At 45.5% G+C, this 19,462-nt stretch overlaps 1 protein-coding gene across 1 annotated transcript; it reads right to left on the bottom strand.

The window, feature by feature from the left end:
• Positions 1–519: 519 nt before the first annotated feature.
• On the bottom strand, positions 520–19,212 carry LOC109873050 (calretinin). Its single transcript, XM_031812101.1, has 11 exons — positions 19,017–19,212; positions 14,940–15,016; positions 13,968–14,057; positions 13,252–13,332; positions 12,410–12,466; positions 12,176–12,253; positions 12,022–12,077; positions 11,877–11,916; positions 6,048–6,101; positions 3,938–4,009; positions 520–1,216 (listed from the first exon to the last, which is right to left on the bottom strand). Exons 1-11 carry the CDS (start codon positions 19,108–19,110, stop codon positions 1,100–1,102), a joined length of 816 nt encoding a protein of 271 aa, XP_031667961.1. The 5' UTR covers positions 19,111–19,212; the 3' UTR covers positions 520–1,099.
• Positions 19,213–19,462: the final 250 nt, after the last annotated feature.

Genomic DNA, 19,462 nt, shown 5'->3' with positions numbered 1-19,462 from the left:
TAAGTAAACTTTCAATTAATTTGTGATCTCAAAGGTGTGTTAGGCTGTTATGGTAGGACTAGTCTACTAGCATGAGGTGCTGGAGAATGGCTGTTTAACTCCACTCATATCCCTCCCCTCGGTCACTCATCTCACTCATTGACCCACTCAGTGTTCCTAGTGTGCCATAGAGACAGATGAGTACCTCTGAAAGTTCTCATCTATGAAAAATGGAGTGTGCAGGCTCCATCAAGCTGCCTTTCAACGGGAGATTAGAATAGCGAGAGTGGAGTGCTCAGGGAGATAACGCGCCTGCTCACAACATCTGTATTGAAACCGTTATCTTCATAGGAAACACATTATGCTGGCAAAGAAAAATAGCCCTCCCTTGCATGGCCAAGATAAAGTCTTCATAGAAACATATTTAACTAGGCGTTTATAGAGATCTATAGGCTAATATAGAAGTTAAGCAGACTGAGATCCCATGGTTTGGATAGAGACAGTTTGGCCCTGTGGTTGTGAGTAAGGCAAAGACACAAGTGATCATCAACTATATTTACTGATGCTCTCAATAATTTCTCCATTAAAACAGTATGAGCCTAAACCCAATTCAGAAACAAGGCAACAGACTGAAACGAATAGTGCGGGAGGGGGCATTGAGATTGGAGGTAAATAGAAAAAGAGACAGAGATTTACAGGCAAACTGTAAAAAAACAAAGAGTAGGCTAAGGGAGTACAGTATAAAGGACATTCAGGCAAAATGTATATGCATTCAAATAAATAGTCATATCATATATTCCTTCTATTATTTCCATACGTAATGGTTAACTCACTATAGAATTGCATGTAAAAAAAAATTTAAAAAAAAAGCTGCAAACGCTGATGACATCATCAGGTAGCGCCACGCTGCGATAAGGGGTGGAGGGGAGGTTTGGTGGGGCAAAGTAATGGACAGGTAGTTAAACAGAGTCGGGCAGTTGGGCTGAGGGTCTTGCTTATGCCTTCAAGTGGACATTCACTTCCACTCTACAGATATTGGAGTGGAGGAGGGGGTCATACATGCACCTGGTTATGCCAGGAGGGGGACAGTGGGGGGTTGTCAGGGGTCATAGGTGAAAGATCACAGTGTGGAGTCGCGGCAGAGGACGATCTCCAGCTCGGTGCGGTAGAGCTTCCCCGCGTCGGACAGAGCCATGATGCTCTTCTTATAGCCCACCAGACCGGTCGAGTCCAACTCCTACAGCAAACAGGGAGAGAAACAGACGTGAGTGCTAGTGCCTCAGCCAATGATGTCATTAACTATGGTGTCTACCCTGTAAACAATCATGAGTCGTTAGGACGTCCCCAGGACTTCACAAAATGGTCGCCTGAAGTCATCAGGACTTTGTGTCATGGTACCCTGGTAGGTTTTGTCTAGTTCCCAGTTGGTCTTGGGGAACGTCCGAAGGACTTTTTTTTAGGACTTTCTTGGGATGTTGGGTCATGGTCCCATGAAGATTTTTGCCTAGTTACCAGTCGCAAAGAAACATTTCCTCCCCCCAAAAAAAATCTACCTTGGGCACACACACCCTAGTTTCATTACACATCACCTCTTGTTACTGTTGCCAAGACTATCAAGGTGTCACGCCATGACCGTAGTTATCTTTGCTTTCTTTATTATTTTGGTTAGTTCAGGGTGTGACGGGGTGGTATGTTTGTTTTTGTCTTTTCTAGGGTTTTTGTATATCTATGGGGTTTTGGTAAGTCTAGGTAAATGTAGGTCTATGGTGGCCTGAACTGGTTCCCAATCAGAGGCAGCTGTTTATCGTTGTCTCTGATTGGGGATCCTATTTAGGTTGCCATTTTCCATTTTGGTTTTGTGGGTTGTTGTCTAGTGCCTGTCAGCACTCGGTTTATATAGCGTCTCGTTCGTTTTGTTATTTTGTTAGTTTGTTTAGTGTTCTTTCTTTATTAAAAGAAGTATGTATTCATATCACGCTGCGCCTTGGTCTCATCGTTATGACGAACGTGACAGAATAACCCACCAAACCAGGACCAAGCAGCGTGAAAGGGAGGAACGGCGCTTTGTGGAAAAATGGACCTGGCATGAAATACTGGATGGTAAAGGATCCTGGACGTGGGAGGAGATTTTGGCAGGAGAGGATCGCCTACCATGGAGGCAGGTGGAAACTGCGCAGGAGGAACGGCGAAGTAAGAGAGGACAGCAACGACGTCGGGGAGGTAGGCCACAGAAACCCCAATATTTTTTGGGGGGTGGGCACATGGAGCAGTCAGCGAAGTTGAAGGGGTGAGTCTGAGATTGTCGAGGAGTTTTTGGACAGATTGGAGGAGAGTGAACGGAGGGGAGATTATGAGACATTCAAGGAGTTGTTGATGAAATTGGAGGAGAGTGAAGAGAGAGAGAGCTGTTGGGTTGGCGTAGTATGCACGGCATTCGCCCTGAGGAGCGTGTTAGCTGTCCGATGCCACCTGTGTCAGTTCCTCGTACTCATCCTGAAACATGTTAAAGTTCAGGAACAATTGATGCCGGCTATACACACCAGGTCTCCAGTGTACCTTCACAACCCGGTGTGTCCTGTTCCTACTCCTCGCACTCTTCCTCCAGTACGCCTCCAGGGTCCAGTACGCCCTTTTCCTCCTCCTTGCACTTGCCCTGAGGTGCGAGTCCCCAGCCCGGTACCACCAGTGCCGGCACCACACACCAGGCCTACAGTGCGCCTCAGCAGTCCAGTACGCCCTGTTCCTCCTCCCCAGCGATGATCCACGCAGTGAGGGTCCCCAGCCCGGGGCCTACGGCGAGGATCCGCAGTCCAGAGCCTCCGACGATGATCCACGGGTCAATGCTACAAGAGGAGATTCAGTGTAAAGAAGGGGGGCGGCGTCCAGAACCAGAGCCGCCACCGAGGTTAGATGCCCACCCAGACCATCCCATATAGGTTTAGGTTTGCGGCCGGGAGTCCGCACCTTTGGGGGGGTACTGTCACGCCCTGACCTTAGTTATCTTTGTTTTCTTTATTATTTTGGTTAGTTCAGGGTGTGACGGGGTGGTATGTGTGTTTTTGCCTTGTCTAGGGTTTTTGTATATCTATGGGGTTTTGGTATGTCTAGGTAAATGTAGGTCTATGGTGGCCTGAATTGGTTCCCAATCAGAGGCAGCTGTTTATCGTTGTCTCTGATTGGGGACCTTATTTAGGTTGCCATTTTCCATTTTGGTTTTGTGGGTTATTGTCTATGTGTAGTTGCCTGTCAGCACTCAGTTGATATAGCGTCACGGTCATTTTGTTAGTTTGTTTAGTGTTCTTTCTTTATTAAAAGAAGTATGTATTCATATCACGCTGCGCCTTGGTCTCATCAATATGACGAACGTGACACAAGGCCCTGATTGGTGAACCACTGATCCAGGCACAGCTGTTTATATTTTGGCAATGCTAGGGATTTACTTATTTCCTGACACAATGTCCCAAGAACATGTTAAAAACATCCTTGGGGACATCCCCAGAACAAACCTGGAACTAGACAAAACTTCCAGGGGGCCATGACACGACGTCCCAAGAACGTTCAGGTGACCTTCAGGGGACCATGACACAACGTGCCAAGAACATCCTAAGGACTAGCAAAATGAAAGTCCTGAAAATGTACTAAAAGGGTCCTGACATGGTCCTCAGTGACATTCAGGAAACTATAACATTCTCAGAACGTCAGTGGGATAACCTCACGCAAAAACCTTTAAGGGGCCTAATGGGAAAGTCACCAAATATCCTCAGGACGTCCCGTTTGCTGGGTATGGCCCTAACAGTCAATGCAACACCACATCCTGATCCAACAAAAACTCAAAAGACCATAAATGTTCTGCCAATCGTTCTGATCTTGTAAACACTCCAGGTGCAGTACGGCATAATAAACCAATCAACTAATCAAAAGATGAGTCAGTAAATAAGTGAAGTCTATTGTTCTTTACTATTTTGTTCTTGTCATGTAGGTCCTTCAGCAGTGCGTCCAGCTCCTGCTCATCGATGTAACCGTTTCCATCCTAGTGAAACAGTGAAAAACAGTGAAACAGCAGACAGGGGCCGGGCATCTTATATCATATTCTCATTAAAAGAACAATCAAACACTCAGATATCCTCCCACTCAGAGTATACACAGGTAAGCTCAATCATTCACAGACCAACTGCCAATTCAGTCATTACAAAGGCATTAGTATGAGACTCCTGTACTGTACACCTGTCTTTCCTACTGTACTGTTTTCTTTGTGGAAGGTTCAGTGGCGTGTATTCATGGATGCCAAGGGAAGCCAGGCTTCCCTCCCAAAATTATATTTTGTCATTCTATGTTTCATAAATTTCCTTCAATCGCAAGAGGCTGAAAAGAATGTATCTCAACGGAGAAAGCATCTGACCAAACAAAACAGCTCCCCTCTGTCTCAATATGTGTAGCGTATCTATCTGATGCTCTCTGGTCAGAAAGAGTATGACATTATTGCCGCCCATAGCATTGAATTCAAGGGAAGCCAGCGAGCATTTGACCTCCCTTAATAAAAAATTAATAAAATAAAAGTCAATCAGCTAAACTGAGTGAGCTCAGCAGTGAATGGTCCTGGCGCACCAAAAATAAAAGTGTCAATGGAAGCCAGTTTGAATTTGGCTTCAGACCAATCACATCACAAGGTAAATGTCATTATTGACAGAATAAACTTTAATTTTTGCATCTTGTGGTGTTCGGCCATTTCATAAATTAGGGATTTGGACTCGTGGTTTTACTTAATTCTCTGTACTGGCCAATGACTATAACAGCGATTCTGATCCAAACATAAATTCATACATTGTGCCCCTGGCCTGATAGGATGGCATTTAAACACACAGCTAGATGTGCGCTCTTAGAAAAAAGGGTTCCAGAAGGGTTCTTCGGCTGTCCCCACAGGAGAACCCTTTTTGGTTCCAGGTAGAACCCTTTTGGGTTCTATATAGAACCCTCAGTGGAAAGGGTTCTACATGAAACCCAAAAGGGTTCTACCTGGAACCAAATAAGTTCTTACCTGGAACCAAAAATGGTTCTTCAAAGGGTTCTCCTATGGGGATAGCCGAAGAACCCTTTTAGGTTCTAGATAGCACCTTTTTTTCAAAGAGTGTAGTATGCTAATGTTAACTAGCTGGCCTGGTGTATCGTTGCGTATGAAAGGAAGCTAGCGAGCAAGTATTTTACCAAGATAGCCTAGGACAACAAAAAATAAAAGTATGTACTGTATGACAGAGTCATAGACCGTTTAGGCAAAATGAAAGAGGATGGCATTGGCGTTTCTCTACAAGTAGGTTGAGTCAACATGTTTTTTCTACTTACACACACACACAAACAAACAAACAAACAAACAAACAAACAAAAACACACGCGCGTGCACACAAATCAGTGACATAAATCAGTAGCCACATATTTAGCTTACGTTGATTGGACTAAATCGTTTTTAGTATCTTTTAGTTGTCACTGTATTAGACTAAGAATAGGTTATTAGATGATGTATAAGTTGAAATGGTGCTAGAGGAGTGGAGGCAGCTCCTGTTTTTTTTGTAACTTGCATTAACTCTCTGTGGTTCTAAATCAATAGTTGTTTAGTAGTACGAAAATGTCGGAAACATTACCTTGTAACTGTTACATGCAATATGTTTCTGGACTTCACTGGACAGATGTTGCTCTCCGGTTTTGTAATGAAACAAATGTGTGGTTGAATTTATTCTGCCACTGTGTCTTCTTATTGTCTCGGCATTAGGCCTATATATCACGGTGTCAAGGCATATGAACAAACAGGTTATAGAGCAAACAGAGGTTGTAATATGGCATTTTTCTGGATTGGCTTCCCCCCTGATTTTACCCACGCACCGCTACTGGGAAGGTTACCAAGGTAACACTAACAAAATAATTGATACAGGCGCAGGTGTGTCTCTGGAGTACTTACCTGTGCAAGAGACCATTTGCATGGAGCTAGTAGCTTGAGTGACAAGGATACAAGCAATCTCTCTCACACACTCTTCCACCTATACACCCTCCCTACAAATATGTATATTGTGCTCATTTACCTTGTCATAGAAGGTGAAGATTACATTGAACTGCTCTGCTGAAAGCTTGCATCCCTGGAGAGATGGAAAAGACAGGGAAGGGAAAGGAAATATCTAATATATATTGTATATGATATACAGTTGAAGTTGGAAGTTTACATGCACCTTAGCCAAATACATTTAAACACAGTTTTTCACAATTCCTGACATTTAAAAATAAAAAATTCCCTGTCTTAGGTCAGTTAGGATCACCACTTTATTGTAAGAATGTGAAATGTCAGAATAATAATAGAGAGAATGATTTATTTCAGCTTTAATTTCTTTCATCACATTCCCAGTGGGTCAGAAGTTTACATACACTCAAATAGTTTTTGGTAGCATTGCCTTGAAATTGTTTAGCTTGGGTCAAATGTTTCGGGTAGCCTTCCACAATAAGTTGGCTGAATTTTGGCCCATTCCTCCTGACAGAGCTGGTGTAACTGAGTCAGGTTTGTAGGCCTCCTTGCTCGCACACACTTTTTCAGTTCTGCCCACAAATTTTCCATGGGATTGAGGTCAGGGCTTTGAGATGGCCACTGCAATACCTTGACTTTGTTGTCCTTAAGCCATTTTGCCACAATATTGTCCATTTGGAACACCCATTTGCGACCAAGCTTTAACTTCCTGACTGATGTCTTGAGATGTTGCTTCAATATATCCACATAATTTTCCTACCTCATGATGCCATCTATTTTGTGAAGTGCACCAGTCTCTCCTGCAGCAAAGCACCCCCACAACATGATGCTGCCACCCCCGTGCTTCACGGTTGGGATGGTGTTCTTTGGCTTGCAGGCCTCCCCCTTTTTCCTCCAAACACAATGATGGTCATTATGGCCAAACAGTTCGACTTTTGTTTCATCAGACCAGAGGACATTTCTTCAAAAAGTACTATCTTTGTCCCCATGTGCAGTTGCAAACCGTAGTCTGGATCTTTTAATGATGGTTTTGGAGCAGTGGCTTCTTCCTTGCTGAGTGGCCTTTCAGGTTATGTCGATATAGGACTCGTTTTACTGTGGATATAGATACTTTTGTACCTGTTTCCTTCAGCATCTTCCCAAGGTCCTTTGCTGTTGTTCTGGGATTGATTTGCACTTTTCGCACCAAAGTACGTTCAACTCTAGGAAACAGAAGGTGTCTCATTCCTGATCAGTATGACAGCTGTGTTGTCCCATGGTGTTTATACTTGCATGCTATTGTTTGTACAGATCAACGTGGTACTTTCAGGCGTTTGGAAATTACTCCCAAAGATGAACCAGACTTGTGGAGGTCTACAATTTCTTTCTGAGGTCTTGGCTGATTTCTTTTGATTTGTCCATGATGTCAAGCAAAGAGGCACTGAGTTTGAAGGTAGGCCTTGAAATACATCCAGAGGTACACCTCCAATTTCCTCAAATGATGTCAATTAGCCTATCAGAAACTTCTAAAGCCATGACATAATTTTCTGGACTTTTCCAAGCCCTTTAAAAGGCATAGTAAACTCATCACAAAGCCCTGACCACAATCCCATCGAACATTCGTGGGCAGAACTGAAAAAGTGTGTGCGAGTAAGGAGGGCTACAAACCTGACTCAGTTACACCAGCTCTGTCAGGAGGAATGGGCCAAAATTCACCCAATTTATTGTGGGAAGCTTGTGGAAGGCTACCCGAAACGTTTGATCCAAGTTAAACAATTTAAAGGCAATGCTACCAAATACTAATTGATTGTATGTAAACTTCTGACCCACTGGGAATGTGATGAAAGAAATAAAAGCTGAAATAAATCATTCTCTCTACTATTATCCTGACATTTCACATTCTTAAAATAAAGTGGTGATCCTAACTGACCTAAGACAGGGAATTTAGACTACGATTAAATGTCAGGAATGGTGAAAAACTGAGTTTAAAATGTATTTGGCTAAGGTGTATGTAAACGTCCGACTTCAACTGTATACACTGAGTATACCAAACATTAGGAACACCTTCCCAATATTGACTTGCAGCACCATGGGAATGCCTGCATCTGTTCCTCACAAACTGGAGTCTAACTGATTTAATTAATGAGCCTGCAGGACTGACTGACAGACAGACGTGTGTGTGTGTGTGTGTGTGTGTGTGTGTGTGTGTGTGTGTGTGTGTGTGTGTGAACATGCGTGCTTGAGTGCGTGTGCAAGAATGTTGCAAGGACTTTTAAGTGTCACGCCCTGGTCAAAGTATTTTGTGTTTATCTTTATGTATTTGGTCAGGCCAGGGTGTGGCATGGGGTTTTTGTTATTGTGGTGTGTTTGTCTTGGGGTTTTGGTGGTGGTATTGGGATTGTTGCTTAGTGGGTTATCTAGCAAAGTCTATGGCTGTCTGGAGTGGTTCTCAATCAGAGGCAGGTGCTTATCGTTGTCTCTGATTGGGAACCATATTTAGGCAGCCATATTCTTTGAGTTTGTCGTGGGTGATTGTCCTTAGTGTCCTATGTGTACTCTCGGTTAGTTTGCACCAGATAGGCTGTTTCGGTTTCGTTTATTGTTTTTGTAGTGTTCGTGTTTCTTTGTTTCATTAAATATGAATCTCAATCAACACGCTGCGTTTTGGTCCGATCCTTGTTCTACCTCTTCGTCAGAGGAGGATATAGAAGAAAACCGTAACAGAATCACCCACCACCAACGGACCAAGCGGCGTGTCAACAGGCAGGAGCAGCCGAAAAAGGAGATGCTCAACAAGGATTTCTGGTCATGGGAGGAGATCTTCGACGGGAGAGGACCCTGGGCTAAACCAGGGGAGTGTAGCCGCCCAAAGGAGCAGCAGGAACAGAGGCAACAGAGGCAACAGAGGCAACAGCAGCAGGAGCAGCAGCTGCAGTGGGAGAGGCTGCACTACCTGGAGAAATGGACATGGGAGGACGAACTGGACGGTAAAGGACCCTGGGATCAGCCTGGAGATTATTGTCTCCCCAAAGCCGAGCTGGAGGCAGCAAAAGCAGAGAGGCGGCATTATGAGGAGCTAGCACGGCAGAGCGGATGGAAGCCCGAGAGTCAGCCCCAAAAATGTATTGGGGGGGGGGCTTACAGGGAGTATGGCTATGCCAGGTTGGAGACCTGCGCAAGCTCCCTGTGCTTACCGGGGGGCTGGAGAGACCGGGCAGGCACCGTGTTATGCTGTGGAGCGCACGGTGTCTCCAGTGCGGGTACACAGCCCGGTTCGGTATATTCCAGCTCCGCGTATCGGCCGGGCTAGATTGAGCGTCGAGCCAAATGCCATGAAGCCAGCTCTACGCATCTGGTCCCCAGTGCGTCTCCTTGGGCCGGCTTACATGGCACCAGCCTTGCGCTCGGTGTCTCCGGTTCGCCTGCATAGCCCAGTGCGGGCTATTCCACCTCGCCGCACTGGCAAGGCAACCGAGAGCATTCAACCAGGTAAGGTTGGGCAGGCTCGGTGCTCAAGAGCTCCAGTGTGCCTGCACGGCCCGGTCTATCCGTCACCACCTCCACGCACCAGTCCTCCGGTGGCAGCCCCCCGCACTAGGCTGTCTCTCCGGCCCATCCTTACGGGGGCTCCTTCTTCTCCAGCGCTGCCAGAGCCTTTCTCCTCTCCTGCGCTGCTGGATTCTCCCGCCTGTTTAGCGCAGTCAGAGCCTTCCTCCTCTCCTGTGCTGCCGGAGTCTCCCTCCTCTCCAGCGCTGTCAGAGCCTTTCTCCTCTACAGCACTGCTGGAGTCTCCTGCCTGTTCAGCGCAGCCAGAGCTGTCAGTCTGCATGGAGCAGCCAGAGCTTTCAGTCTGCATGGAGCAGCCAGAGCTGTCAGTCTACATGAAGCAGCCCGAGCTGTCAGTCTGCATGAAGCAGTCAGTCTGCATGGAGCAGCCAGAGCTGTCAGTCTACATGAAGCAGCCAGAGCTGCCAGTTTGCATGAAGCAGCCAGTCTACATGGAGCAGACAGAGCTGTCAGTCTGCATGAAGCAGTCAGGGCTGTCAGTCTGCAAGGAGCTGTCAGCCTGCACGGAGCTGTCAGTCTGCAAGGAGCTGTCAGTCTGCACGGAGCTGTCAGTCTGCACGGAGCTGTCAGTCTGCAAGGAGCTTTCAGTCTGCAAGGAGCTGTCAGTCTGTAAGGAGCTGCCAGTCTGCAAGGAGCTGCCAGTCAGCACGGAGCCGCCAGAGCTGTCAGTCTGTAAGAAGCCGCCAGAGCTGTCAGCCTATATGGAGCAGCTAGTGCCGCCAGTCTGCCCAGCGCCGCCAGTGCCCCCAGTCTGCCCAGCGTCGCCAGTCTGCCCAGCGCCGCCAGTCTGCCCAGCATCGCCAGTCTGCCCAGCATCGCCAGTCTGCCCAGCGCCGTCAGTCTGCCCAGCGCCGCCAGTCTGCCCAGCGCCGCCAGTCTGCCCAGCGCCGCCAGTCTGCCCAGCGCCGCCAGTCTGCCCAGCGCCGCCAGATCTGCCAGTCAGCCAGACTCTTCCAGATCTGCCAGTCAACCAGACTCTTCCAGATCTGCCAGTCAACCAGACTCTTCCAGATCTGCCAGTCAACCAGACTCTGCCAGTCAACCAGACTCTTCCAGATCTGCCAGTCAACCAGACTCTTCCAGATCTGCCAGTCAACCAGACTCTTCCAGATCTGCCAGTCAACCAGACTCTTCCAGATCTGCCAGTCAACCAGACTCTTCCAGATCTGCCAGTCAGCCAGGATCTTCCAGATCTGCCAGTCAGCCAGGATCTGCCAGTCAGCCAGGATCTGCCAGTCAGCCAGGATCTGCTGAAACCACCAGCCAGCCAGGATCTGGTAGATCTATCTACCTGCCTGAGCTTCCTCTCACTCCTGAGCTTTCTCTCACTCCCGAGCTTCCCCTCAGTCCCGAGCTGCCTCAGTCCCGAGCTGTCCTTCAGTCCCGAGCTGTCCTTCAGTCCCGATCTGCTCCTCAGTCCAGTGGGGTTCTGGGTGAGGACTACTAGGCCATGGTCGGCGGCGAGGGTGGACTATCCAGGGACGAAAGGAGAGGGGACTAGGACATTAACTGAGTGGGGTCCACGTCCCGCGCCGGAGCCGCCACCATGGACAGACGCCCACCCGGACCCTCCCTATTGTTTTGAGGTGCGTTCGGGAGTCCGCACCTTAGGGGGGGGGGGTTCTGTCACGCCCTGGTCAAAGTATTTTGTGTTTATCTTTATGTATTTGGTCAGGCCAGGGTGTGGCATGGGGTTTTTGTAATTGTGGTGTGTTTGTCTTGGGGTTTTGGTGGTGGTATTGGGATTGTTGCTTAGTGGGTTATCTAGCAAAGTCTATGGCTGTCTGGAGTGGTTCTCAATCAGAGGCAGGTGCTTATCGTTGTCTCTGATTGGGAACCATATTTAGGCAGCCATATTCTTTGAGTTTGTCGTGGGTGATTGTCCTTAGTGTCCTATGTGTACTCTCGGTTAGTTTGCACCAGATAGGCTGTTTCGGTTTCGTTTATTGTTTTTGTAGTGTTCGTGTAAGTTCGTGTTTCTTTGTTTCATTAAATATGAATCTCAATCAACACGCTGCGTTTTGGTCCGATCCTTGTTCTACCTCTTCGTCAGAGGAGGATATAGAAGAAAACCGTAACATTAAGGGTGTCGATGTGATAGTCTAGACAGGTGCAGACTCAGTAAACTTATCCTGTGATAAACAGTTTAATCCTCTTAAAGTGAATACAATAAAGCTGAATTGTACCATAGATCTGCCGACATACATATTGTATGACCTTTACCTTAAGGTTATAGTCAAGACTGCTTTAATTCACATAGTGACCGACTCTTTCACAAATGAATAAGTTGCCCCAATTCCTAAAGGATTTTGTGTGTGAGGTGGGGTGGGGTGTGTGGGTCAGGTCTCACCTCAAACTTGAGCAAGAAATTTTCCTGAACTGGCAGCAGCCTTAAATGAGAAAAGAACATCTTTCACATTCAGATTCTTTACTTCAAAATGGATTCAAGTATAACACAGAGAGTCTCTCAGTGAACAAGACACACATACACTCACCTGGCCATTTCAGACAGGCCCAGTTTCCCATCACCATTCAGATCAAACATCCTCAGCTGGAGAGTGAAATGCAACAGTGAGTGGCGTAACATTACTACACGGTGTTAAACCTGTGTGTTTGTGTACACATGTACAGTATGTGTGTCACACTCACGATTGTCTGTGTGTATTCGTTGAGTTTCTTGTCATCGTAGTGTCTGTTGGCCTTCTTCAGAAGATCTGACAGGAAACCCTGAGGAAGACAGATCCTCGTTACCCCACTAACTGGCTCAATGACCCAACATTAAAGTTGAAGGATGAGTGCTCAGGGGTCCTCCTCTGACAACAAGTCCTTGGAAATTGACTAATGAAGGTTGTGAATGTTTAGCAGCTTGACACATTTGTTTACCTTCAGTTCATTGGCTTCGATGTATCCACTGCGATCAGTGTCATACCTTCTCCATGCCTGTAGACAGAGCATTTTTAACATTTCATTACAACACAGTACACATGCATTTAAACACAGAGATTAAGAACTCTAAAGCCTTAAAACCCGCTTTACTTTAACAACAAGTGGAAAAGTCATAATGCTATAATCGGTAGAGAGAATGTAGCCAGACGGAGATAGAAGAGGATGAGTGTGAGACAGAAAAGTATATAATTTGTGTTTTAATCTACCAGCTGTCCCATGTCTAGAGCAGAACCTTATCAAAGATGTATGCCAAACCACATCACCCCTCCCCCCACCCCCCACTCTCCTGCAGTAAGCCTGCAACCCATCCATAATGTATGGCAGTCTGAGAATAGCTCCTGTGTGTCCCCCCCCCCCCCCCCCCTCCACTTTTAACACGGGGTAGCCAGCACACTGGACCACTGCAAAACTCCTTCCTTCTGTCTAGCCTCCCTTCTCCTGACTTTGTGTGTCTCCACCAACAGAGAACAGTTAAAAGGAACCCCCTCCCTATCTCTCTTTCTCTCTCTAGTTATTTCTAGATATAAAATGCTTTAGGCAAGGGGATGCCTGTTTCCCTGATATTTCTAAGCTCTCTGTGTATGTGGATGGATGTGTTTTTGTGTTGGCTTTTGTGTATGGGACGAAGTGATCAGACTTAGCAAAACACCAAAAATGTTATCTGTATCAGAGAGCAATGATAGCAGGAGCCATCTTTAGTGATTGATATACTGTACAGTGCAGTGGGTTTACACAGACAGACACACAGACAGACAGACACACACGCAGACACAACTTACCGCCATGAATTCTGCACTGGATCCCACAAATGTTCTGAAACAAAGCAGGAAATTCTCCTCTGTGGGCAGAATCTGAGCTAACTGGAGAGAAAGAGGGAGAGAGAGAGAAAATATATAGAGAGAGGATTAGTACACTTGGCTACTAACTCAATATTAAAGCAGATTTCAACCACAACACTGTGTACGAACATATAGAACATATATGCAGATATACAGTTGAAGTCAGAAGTTTACATACACTTAGGATGGAGTCATTAAAACTTGTTTTTCAACCACTCCACAAATGTCTTGTTAACAAACTATAGTTTTGGCAAGTTGGTTATGACATCTACTTTGTGCATGACACAAGTCATTTTTTTAAACAATTGTTTACAGACAGATTGTTTCACTTATAATTCACCGCATCACAATTATTGAGTGTATGTAAACTTCTGACCCACTGGGAATGCGATGAAAGAAATAAAAGCTGAAATAAATCATTCTCTCTACTATTATTCTGACATTTCACATTCTTAAAATAAAGTGGTGATCCTAACTGACCTAAGACAGGGAATCTTTACTCTGATTAAATGTCCGAAATTGTGAAAAACTGAGTTTAAATGTATTTGGCTAAGGTGTATTCCGACTTCATATGTAGCATCAGAGGAAAACATAAAAAGTAATCAGACATTTCAACAGAGGAGTTTGAATGTGCTTGTGTACAGTATGAGTCTTACTTCTGACATCTCGATTCTTCCGTCTGCATTCTTGTCAAATTTCATCATAAACTCCTTCATTTTCTCTCTAAACGCAGCATGTGTGGGATCCTTGAATAGACAAATACACACACACACACACACAAACACACAGAATAAATCAAAAACAGATAAAACAGAGACTTCCTAACTAACGACTCTCTATGATGATGAGTTGTTACAGCATATTATATGAAATTGTCATTATCAGCAGGTGTGTCTCACTGATCATCCCTAAAGCCAACACCTCATTTGGCCGCCTTTCGTTCCAGTTCTCTGCTGCCTGTGACTGGAACGAATTGCAAAAATCGCTGAAGTTGGGGACTTTTATCTCCCTCACCAACTTCAAACATCTGCTATCTGAGCAGCTAACCGATCGCTGCAGCTGTACATAGTCTATCGGTAAATAGCCCACCCATTTTTACCTACCTCATCCCCATACTGTTTTTATTTATTTACTTTTCTGCTCTTTTGCACACCAATATCTCTACCTGTACATGACCATCTGATCATTTATCACTCCAGTGTTAATCTGCAAAATTTGTATTATTCGCCTACCTCCTCATGCCTTTTGCACACAATGTATATAGTATATATTCTTTTTTTTCTACTGTGTTATTGACTTGTTAATTGTTTACTCCATGTGTAACTCTGTGTTGTCTGTTCACACTGCTATGCTTATCTTGGCCAGGTCGCAGTTGCAAATGAGAACTTGTTCTCAACTAGCCTACTTGATTAAATAAAGGTGAAATAAAATTTAAAAAAATAAAAATCCAGTCTATCAGCCTATCTAGAAGTCTGAATACACTGTGGAGGATAACAGTCAAGTAAAGTGGACAATTTTATCATTTAAATACAATGTTTAAGGTTGCCTCGACTAGGATGGAGTCAGTCACTCACTTTAAGGCAGGAAGGAAGGAAGGGTGCATTTTCAAAGTATTCAAACCCACTCACCACGCCTGTTCCTCTCCGCGCGGTCTCTAGCTCCCGGAAGAAGTTCTCCAGCTCCTTTCCCTCGATGTAGCCATTTCCTGTAGAACATACCCAAGGGTTAAAGGTAATTCCTGGGATCAGTGAGATTGGGATTACATTGACCTTTGAACCTGTGGAAAACATAATAGTTAATTATGTCTTAATGAATCTTTCCTTGATTCCTCGCATCCTTTCTCCTCACCTCCTTCACCAAATCCCATTGGAGAAAAAAGTCAGGGGAGGGACCTTGGACCTTCTTCTCCAATACAGTTGTGAAGGAGGTGAGGGGATAAGATGCTCTGTATATCACCAAATGTGAATTGAAATAGAACCCTGGTATGTAGTGTGTGTTCCATTACTGTAAAAAAAACAGGGTTCAATATAGAGGCATTTTTTTAAAGCCCTTTGCTCAACAAGTAGCTCATTGAAAGTCCAGAACAACGAGTCCACAAGGAATCCAGAGAGTATGACTGTTTGCATACTCTAAACCATATGGAAACCTGCTGACAAAAACACTCATTATCTAGCCTAATGCTACAGTCACACGATATTGTCCATCTGGCCAACACGACTCCCACAGGAGTACAGTAACATAACATTGAGTCACATATATACAGTATATCTAACACACACACTGCTGAGCTTCCTGGCCCTTACTAGGATTAGTCTGATATCCCAGCAAAACCATCAGGCCCAGTATCTGATGAGGATGAGATAGAGGAAGGAGGAGAGAAAGGGAGGGTAGGTCAGAGGGAGGGATTTGAAAGGGCAGGGGCTTAATGTGACTTATTGTGTCATAGCACCATAGGAATAAAATGATAACTGACCCACACGGGGAAGAAAATCATTGAAAGGGGAAAGAGAGAACTTGATAAGTGTGTGTGTGTGTGTGTGTGTGTGCACTGTGGGGGCAATCCACATGCTGTAGATATTTAAGACTGATTGAGAATATAACAAGTTCCTAATTCTCTTGGCTGATCAGATCTCTAACGGTCTGTGCTCTCTGTGTTCCCCAAGGTCTGTGCTGTGTGAGTTCCCCCAGGTCTGTGCTCTCTCTCTATATATATACTGTGTGAGAGAGAGAGAGAGAGAGAGAGAGAGAGAGAGAGAGTAGAAGAAAGGACCAGCTCTAACATCCTTGTAGTTTAGCTCAGTGTTGGGAGAAGGTGAAAATGTGTAGAATTACAGGAAATTAACTTTAAAAAATAAATAAATATCTCCGTGGTCAAGCGGGGAGCAACTCAAATATGTTGCTAGATAGGTGGCAGGCCCCCCAACCAAATCTCGTATAGGGCCCCAAAAGGCTTGGCCTGTTACATTCATTGATGAAAGGATTGGACCAAGGTGCAACGTGGTAGGCGTACATTTTAATTTATTAAATGAACACTGAAAAAATAACAAATAAAAAACTAAATGTAAAGTCTAGTAGGGCTAAACAGCACAGTACCAAAAAACAAGATCCCACAAACTACAGATGGAAAAAGGCTGCCTAAGTATGATCCCCAATCAGAGACAACAATAGACAGTTGCCTCTGATTGGGAACCATACACGGCCAACAAAGAAATAGAAAACATAGATTGCCCACCCTAGTCACACCCTGACATAATCAAATAGAGAATTAAAAGGATCTCTACATTCAGGGAGTGACATGGCCCTGTTCATACATTTTCCAGTTATGTTAGACATAGATCTTGTTTCCTTGCATGGAATAATATTTGGTGTGAAGAGTGGAATAATGCATGCGCTTCCCAAATATCATAGGCCTATTGTCCAGTCCACACACAGACACATTCTGCACAAACCATAACACACACACACACCATACAAGTCCTGTCTTAAGAGTGAAACATCTAAGGTTTTAAGTCTGAAACGCATCATTGACATTGACCCAAAAATCAAATCTATGATTCTTGAAAAGCATGCTCCACTACCCCAGCTCTAGTCCCACTTTATCATGTATGAGACTAAGGACACAGATTGGCACACGGATTCGACTTGACAGACCGACACAAACCCACTTGGCGCCTAATATGTTTCTGTTAACCACCTCTGCCTCTCACAGATGGATCACTGGCATGACATCTCTGAAAAGCCTTAAATGCATTAATGTATTCACAGCGAACAGTGAGACCTATTTTTACATTCCACAAACTATAATTTGTGGAATGAGAGAGTGTGTGTGTGTGTGTGTGTGTGTGTGTGTGTGTGTGTGTGTGTGTGTGTGTGTGTGTGTGTGTGTGTGTGTGTGTGTGTGTGTGTGTGTGTGTGTGTGTGTGTGTGTGTGTGTAATTGCACTCCATCCTCATACCTGGCTCTACTACTTCTAGGTCCAGTGCACGCCAGGGATGCGTATGGCTTAGTTGACCCGGTGGGTGGATTTAACCCTCGGCTGGGGCAGTAGAGTGCTTGAGGGGCTCGGAGAATCCCTGCGCTTGCTCAGGTGTGACCGTTTACATGCTCTAGGTGAGAGGCTGCAGAGCTCAGAGTGAGCGCTATGGGGCGGAAACATGTCAAGTCTGCACAATGTCACAGACTTTTTGGCACATCTTTACACACTTCAACAGGGCGTGTTTAGTAGAGCCCTCAGTAAGTCTAAGCGTTTTGCTGCCAAGCAGAACGTCCCCAACGGCCCTAAGGGACCACCATGGGATGGGCGAGAAGGATTCAACATGCTTTGCGCAGTGCAGAAATGAATGCATGGGTAGATTAAAGAAAGAGAACGCAGTGCTATATATACCATGCAATATATTTAAATCCAAAGACGTAAAGAAGAGGTACTGGGGGTCATGGGATTTAGCAATTCGTATAGCTGTTATAATCACTGTTAATAACCTTTCATGATCACCTTTGAGTGCTGTGTAGCGGAGACCAGCTCTAGCGCACAGTGACGCACACCATACCCGCGACTGGGCCTTCGAGCCCCCCATCCTTCCCCCAATGACTGTAAAGGCTATATGGCTATTCCCTATATTCATTCCATCGCTCTCCTTTTCCCCACTTCCCCGTTTCCCTCCTCTGTCCTCTCTCCTCATCTTCTTCACACACTGCTCCCCCTTCTCCTATCCCCCTTTCCCCCTACGCTCTCTCCATCTCCACTCCCCCCCCATTCCCCGACAGGACACGGCAAACTGCCTGTCAATACACGCGCGCCTGGCAGAAGCCCCGGTGATGACATAGGCTACTGTAAATTCATTGATAGGAGACGCGCGGATCCGGTTGCCTCGTGTGGGTCGCTACAAGCCAGAAACATATATAATTCACAGCGAACAAACAGTGTTAAAAACAGCCACTCCGTAATACACCCACGTCACCACATAATATGATCACGCAAGAACGCATGTTCAATCTCAAAGAATGGAAATGTTTTATTAGACTTTTGTGTTTTACGCACAAATGTGGTCCAAAGCAGCGCTCTTCTGTTCCATAGCTTTGCGTGGTTCTTACTGAGGCGTAATTGAGGAACAAAAAAAAAATGATTAACATGGTTATAGGGGATTATATGTAGCCTACGTGTCGACTGAAATGTCATATAATGCTCGTGTGGGAAAAATGCACAAACTGAACTATTTGAAAATGCTTTTCTACTTTGCTACTTTCCTTACCTGACAGTTCTGCAACAAATATCTACAAACCCCACAAATGCCCCTTTATACAACTTCAATATGCTAATTTTGCAATTCAAGTTAATAAACAAGTGTAAAGTTACAAATCTTTCCAGAAGTGCATGATCACGGAACAGGGCACAGGACACACTGACTGACAATCACTGCCAAGAGTCCCAAGACTCTGTCCAAATAACAACCCATATGAGTCCCGCAGCACAACACACATAACTTCCTGCCCTCATCTATCACATCTTCTCACTTCCTCTGTCCCGCAGTACCACACATGACTTTCTACCCTCATCTATCACATCTGCTCACTTCCTCTGTTCCACCAAGCACTAGTCTATCAATTTAACAACTATCCAACCATTCTGAATTTACAACCAGCCTACTCCTATGATATGCCCATAGTACAGTCCTGCCCAAGTTTAACCCCCTGGCCGCAGTACTGACCGTCTGCATCGAAATGTTTCCAGATGTCAAGAAACTGCGTTGCAGTGAGCTCTGCCAGGTGTAGATGAGGTGGCTGCTGTGCTTGAGTCGCCATCGTTCAGTCGCTACTGCTTTTTCCCTTCTTCCTGGAGCACGTGGAAATCCCGAGTTAATTTTGTCCCAGTCGGATCTAAAGCCTCTCTAAACTGTCAGCAGCTCGCGCTCAACCAGGGCTTTTAAACCCACCCGCGGCGCATGCACTTCTCACGCTGACAGAACGGGGGCGCAGCGGCTCTGAGCCTGCATGGAGTGTGAGACAGGCTGATCGGTTCTCAGTCACTCCTCTCAGAGGGATGAGAGATGCTCAATGGCACTGTCCATGCATGCTCCTCGCCCTGGAGGCAGTTCTCTGTGTTGATTGGAATTATGGAAATATAATCATTTAGAGAAAGGCCCCATATTCTTGC

The sequence above is a fragment of the Oncorhynchus kisutch genome, linkage group LG3 (assembly GCF_002021735.2).
Source record: "Oncorhynchus kisutch isolate 150728-3 linkage group LG3, Okis_V2, whole genome shotgun sequence".
Lineage (NCBI taxonomy): Eukaryota > Metazoa > Chordata > Actinopteri > Salmoniformes > Salmonidae > Oncorhynchus > Oncorhynchus kisutch.
This window is presented reverse-complemented; position numbering and strand designations above follow the sequence as displayed.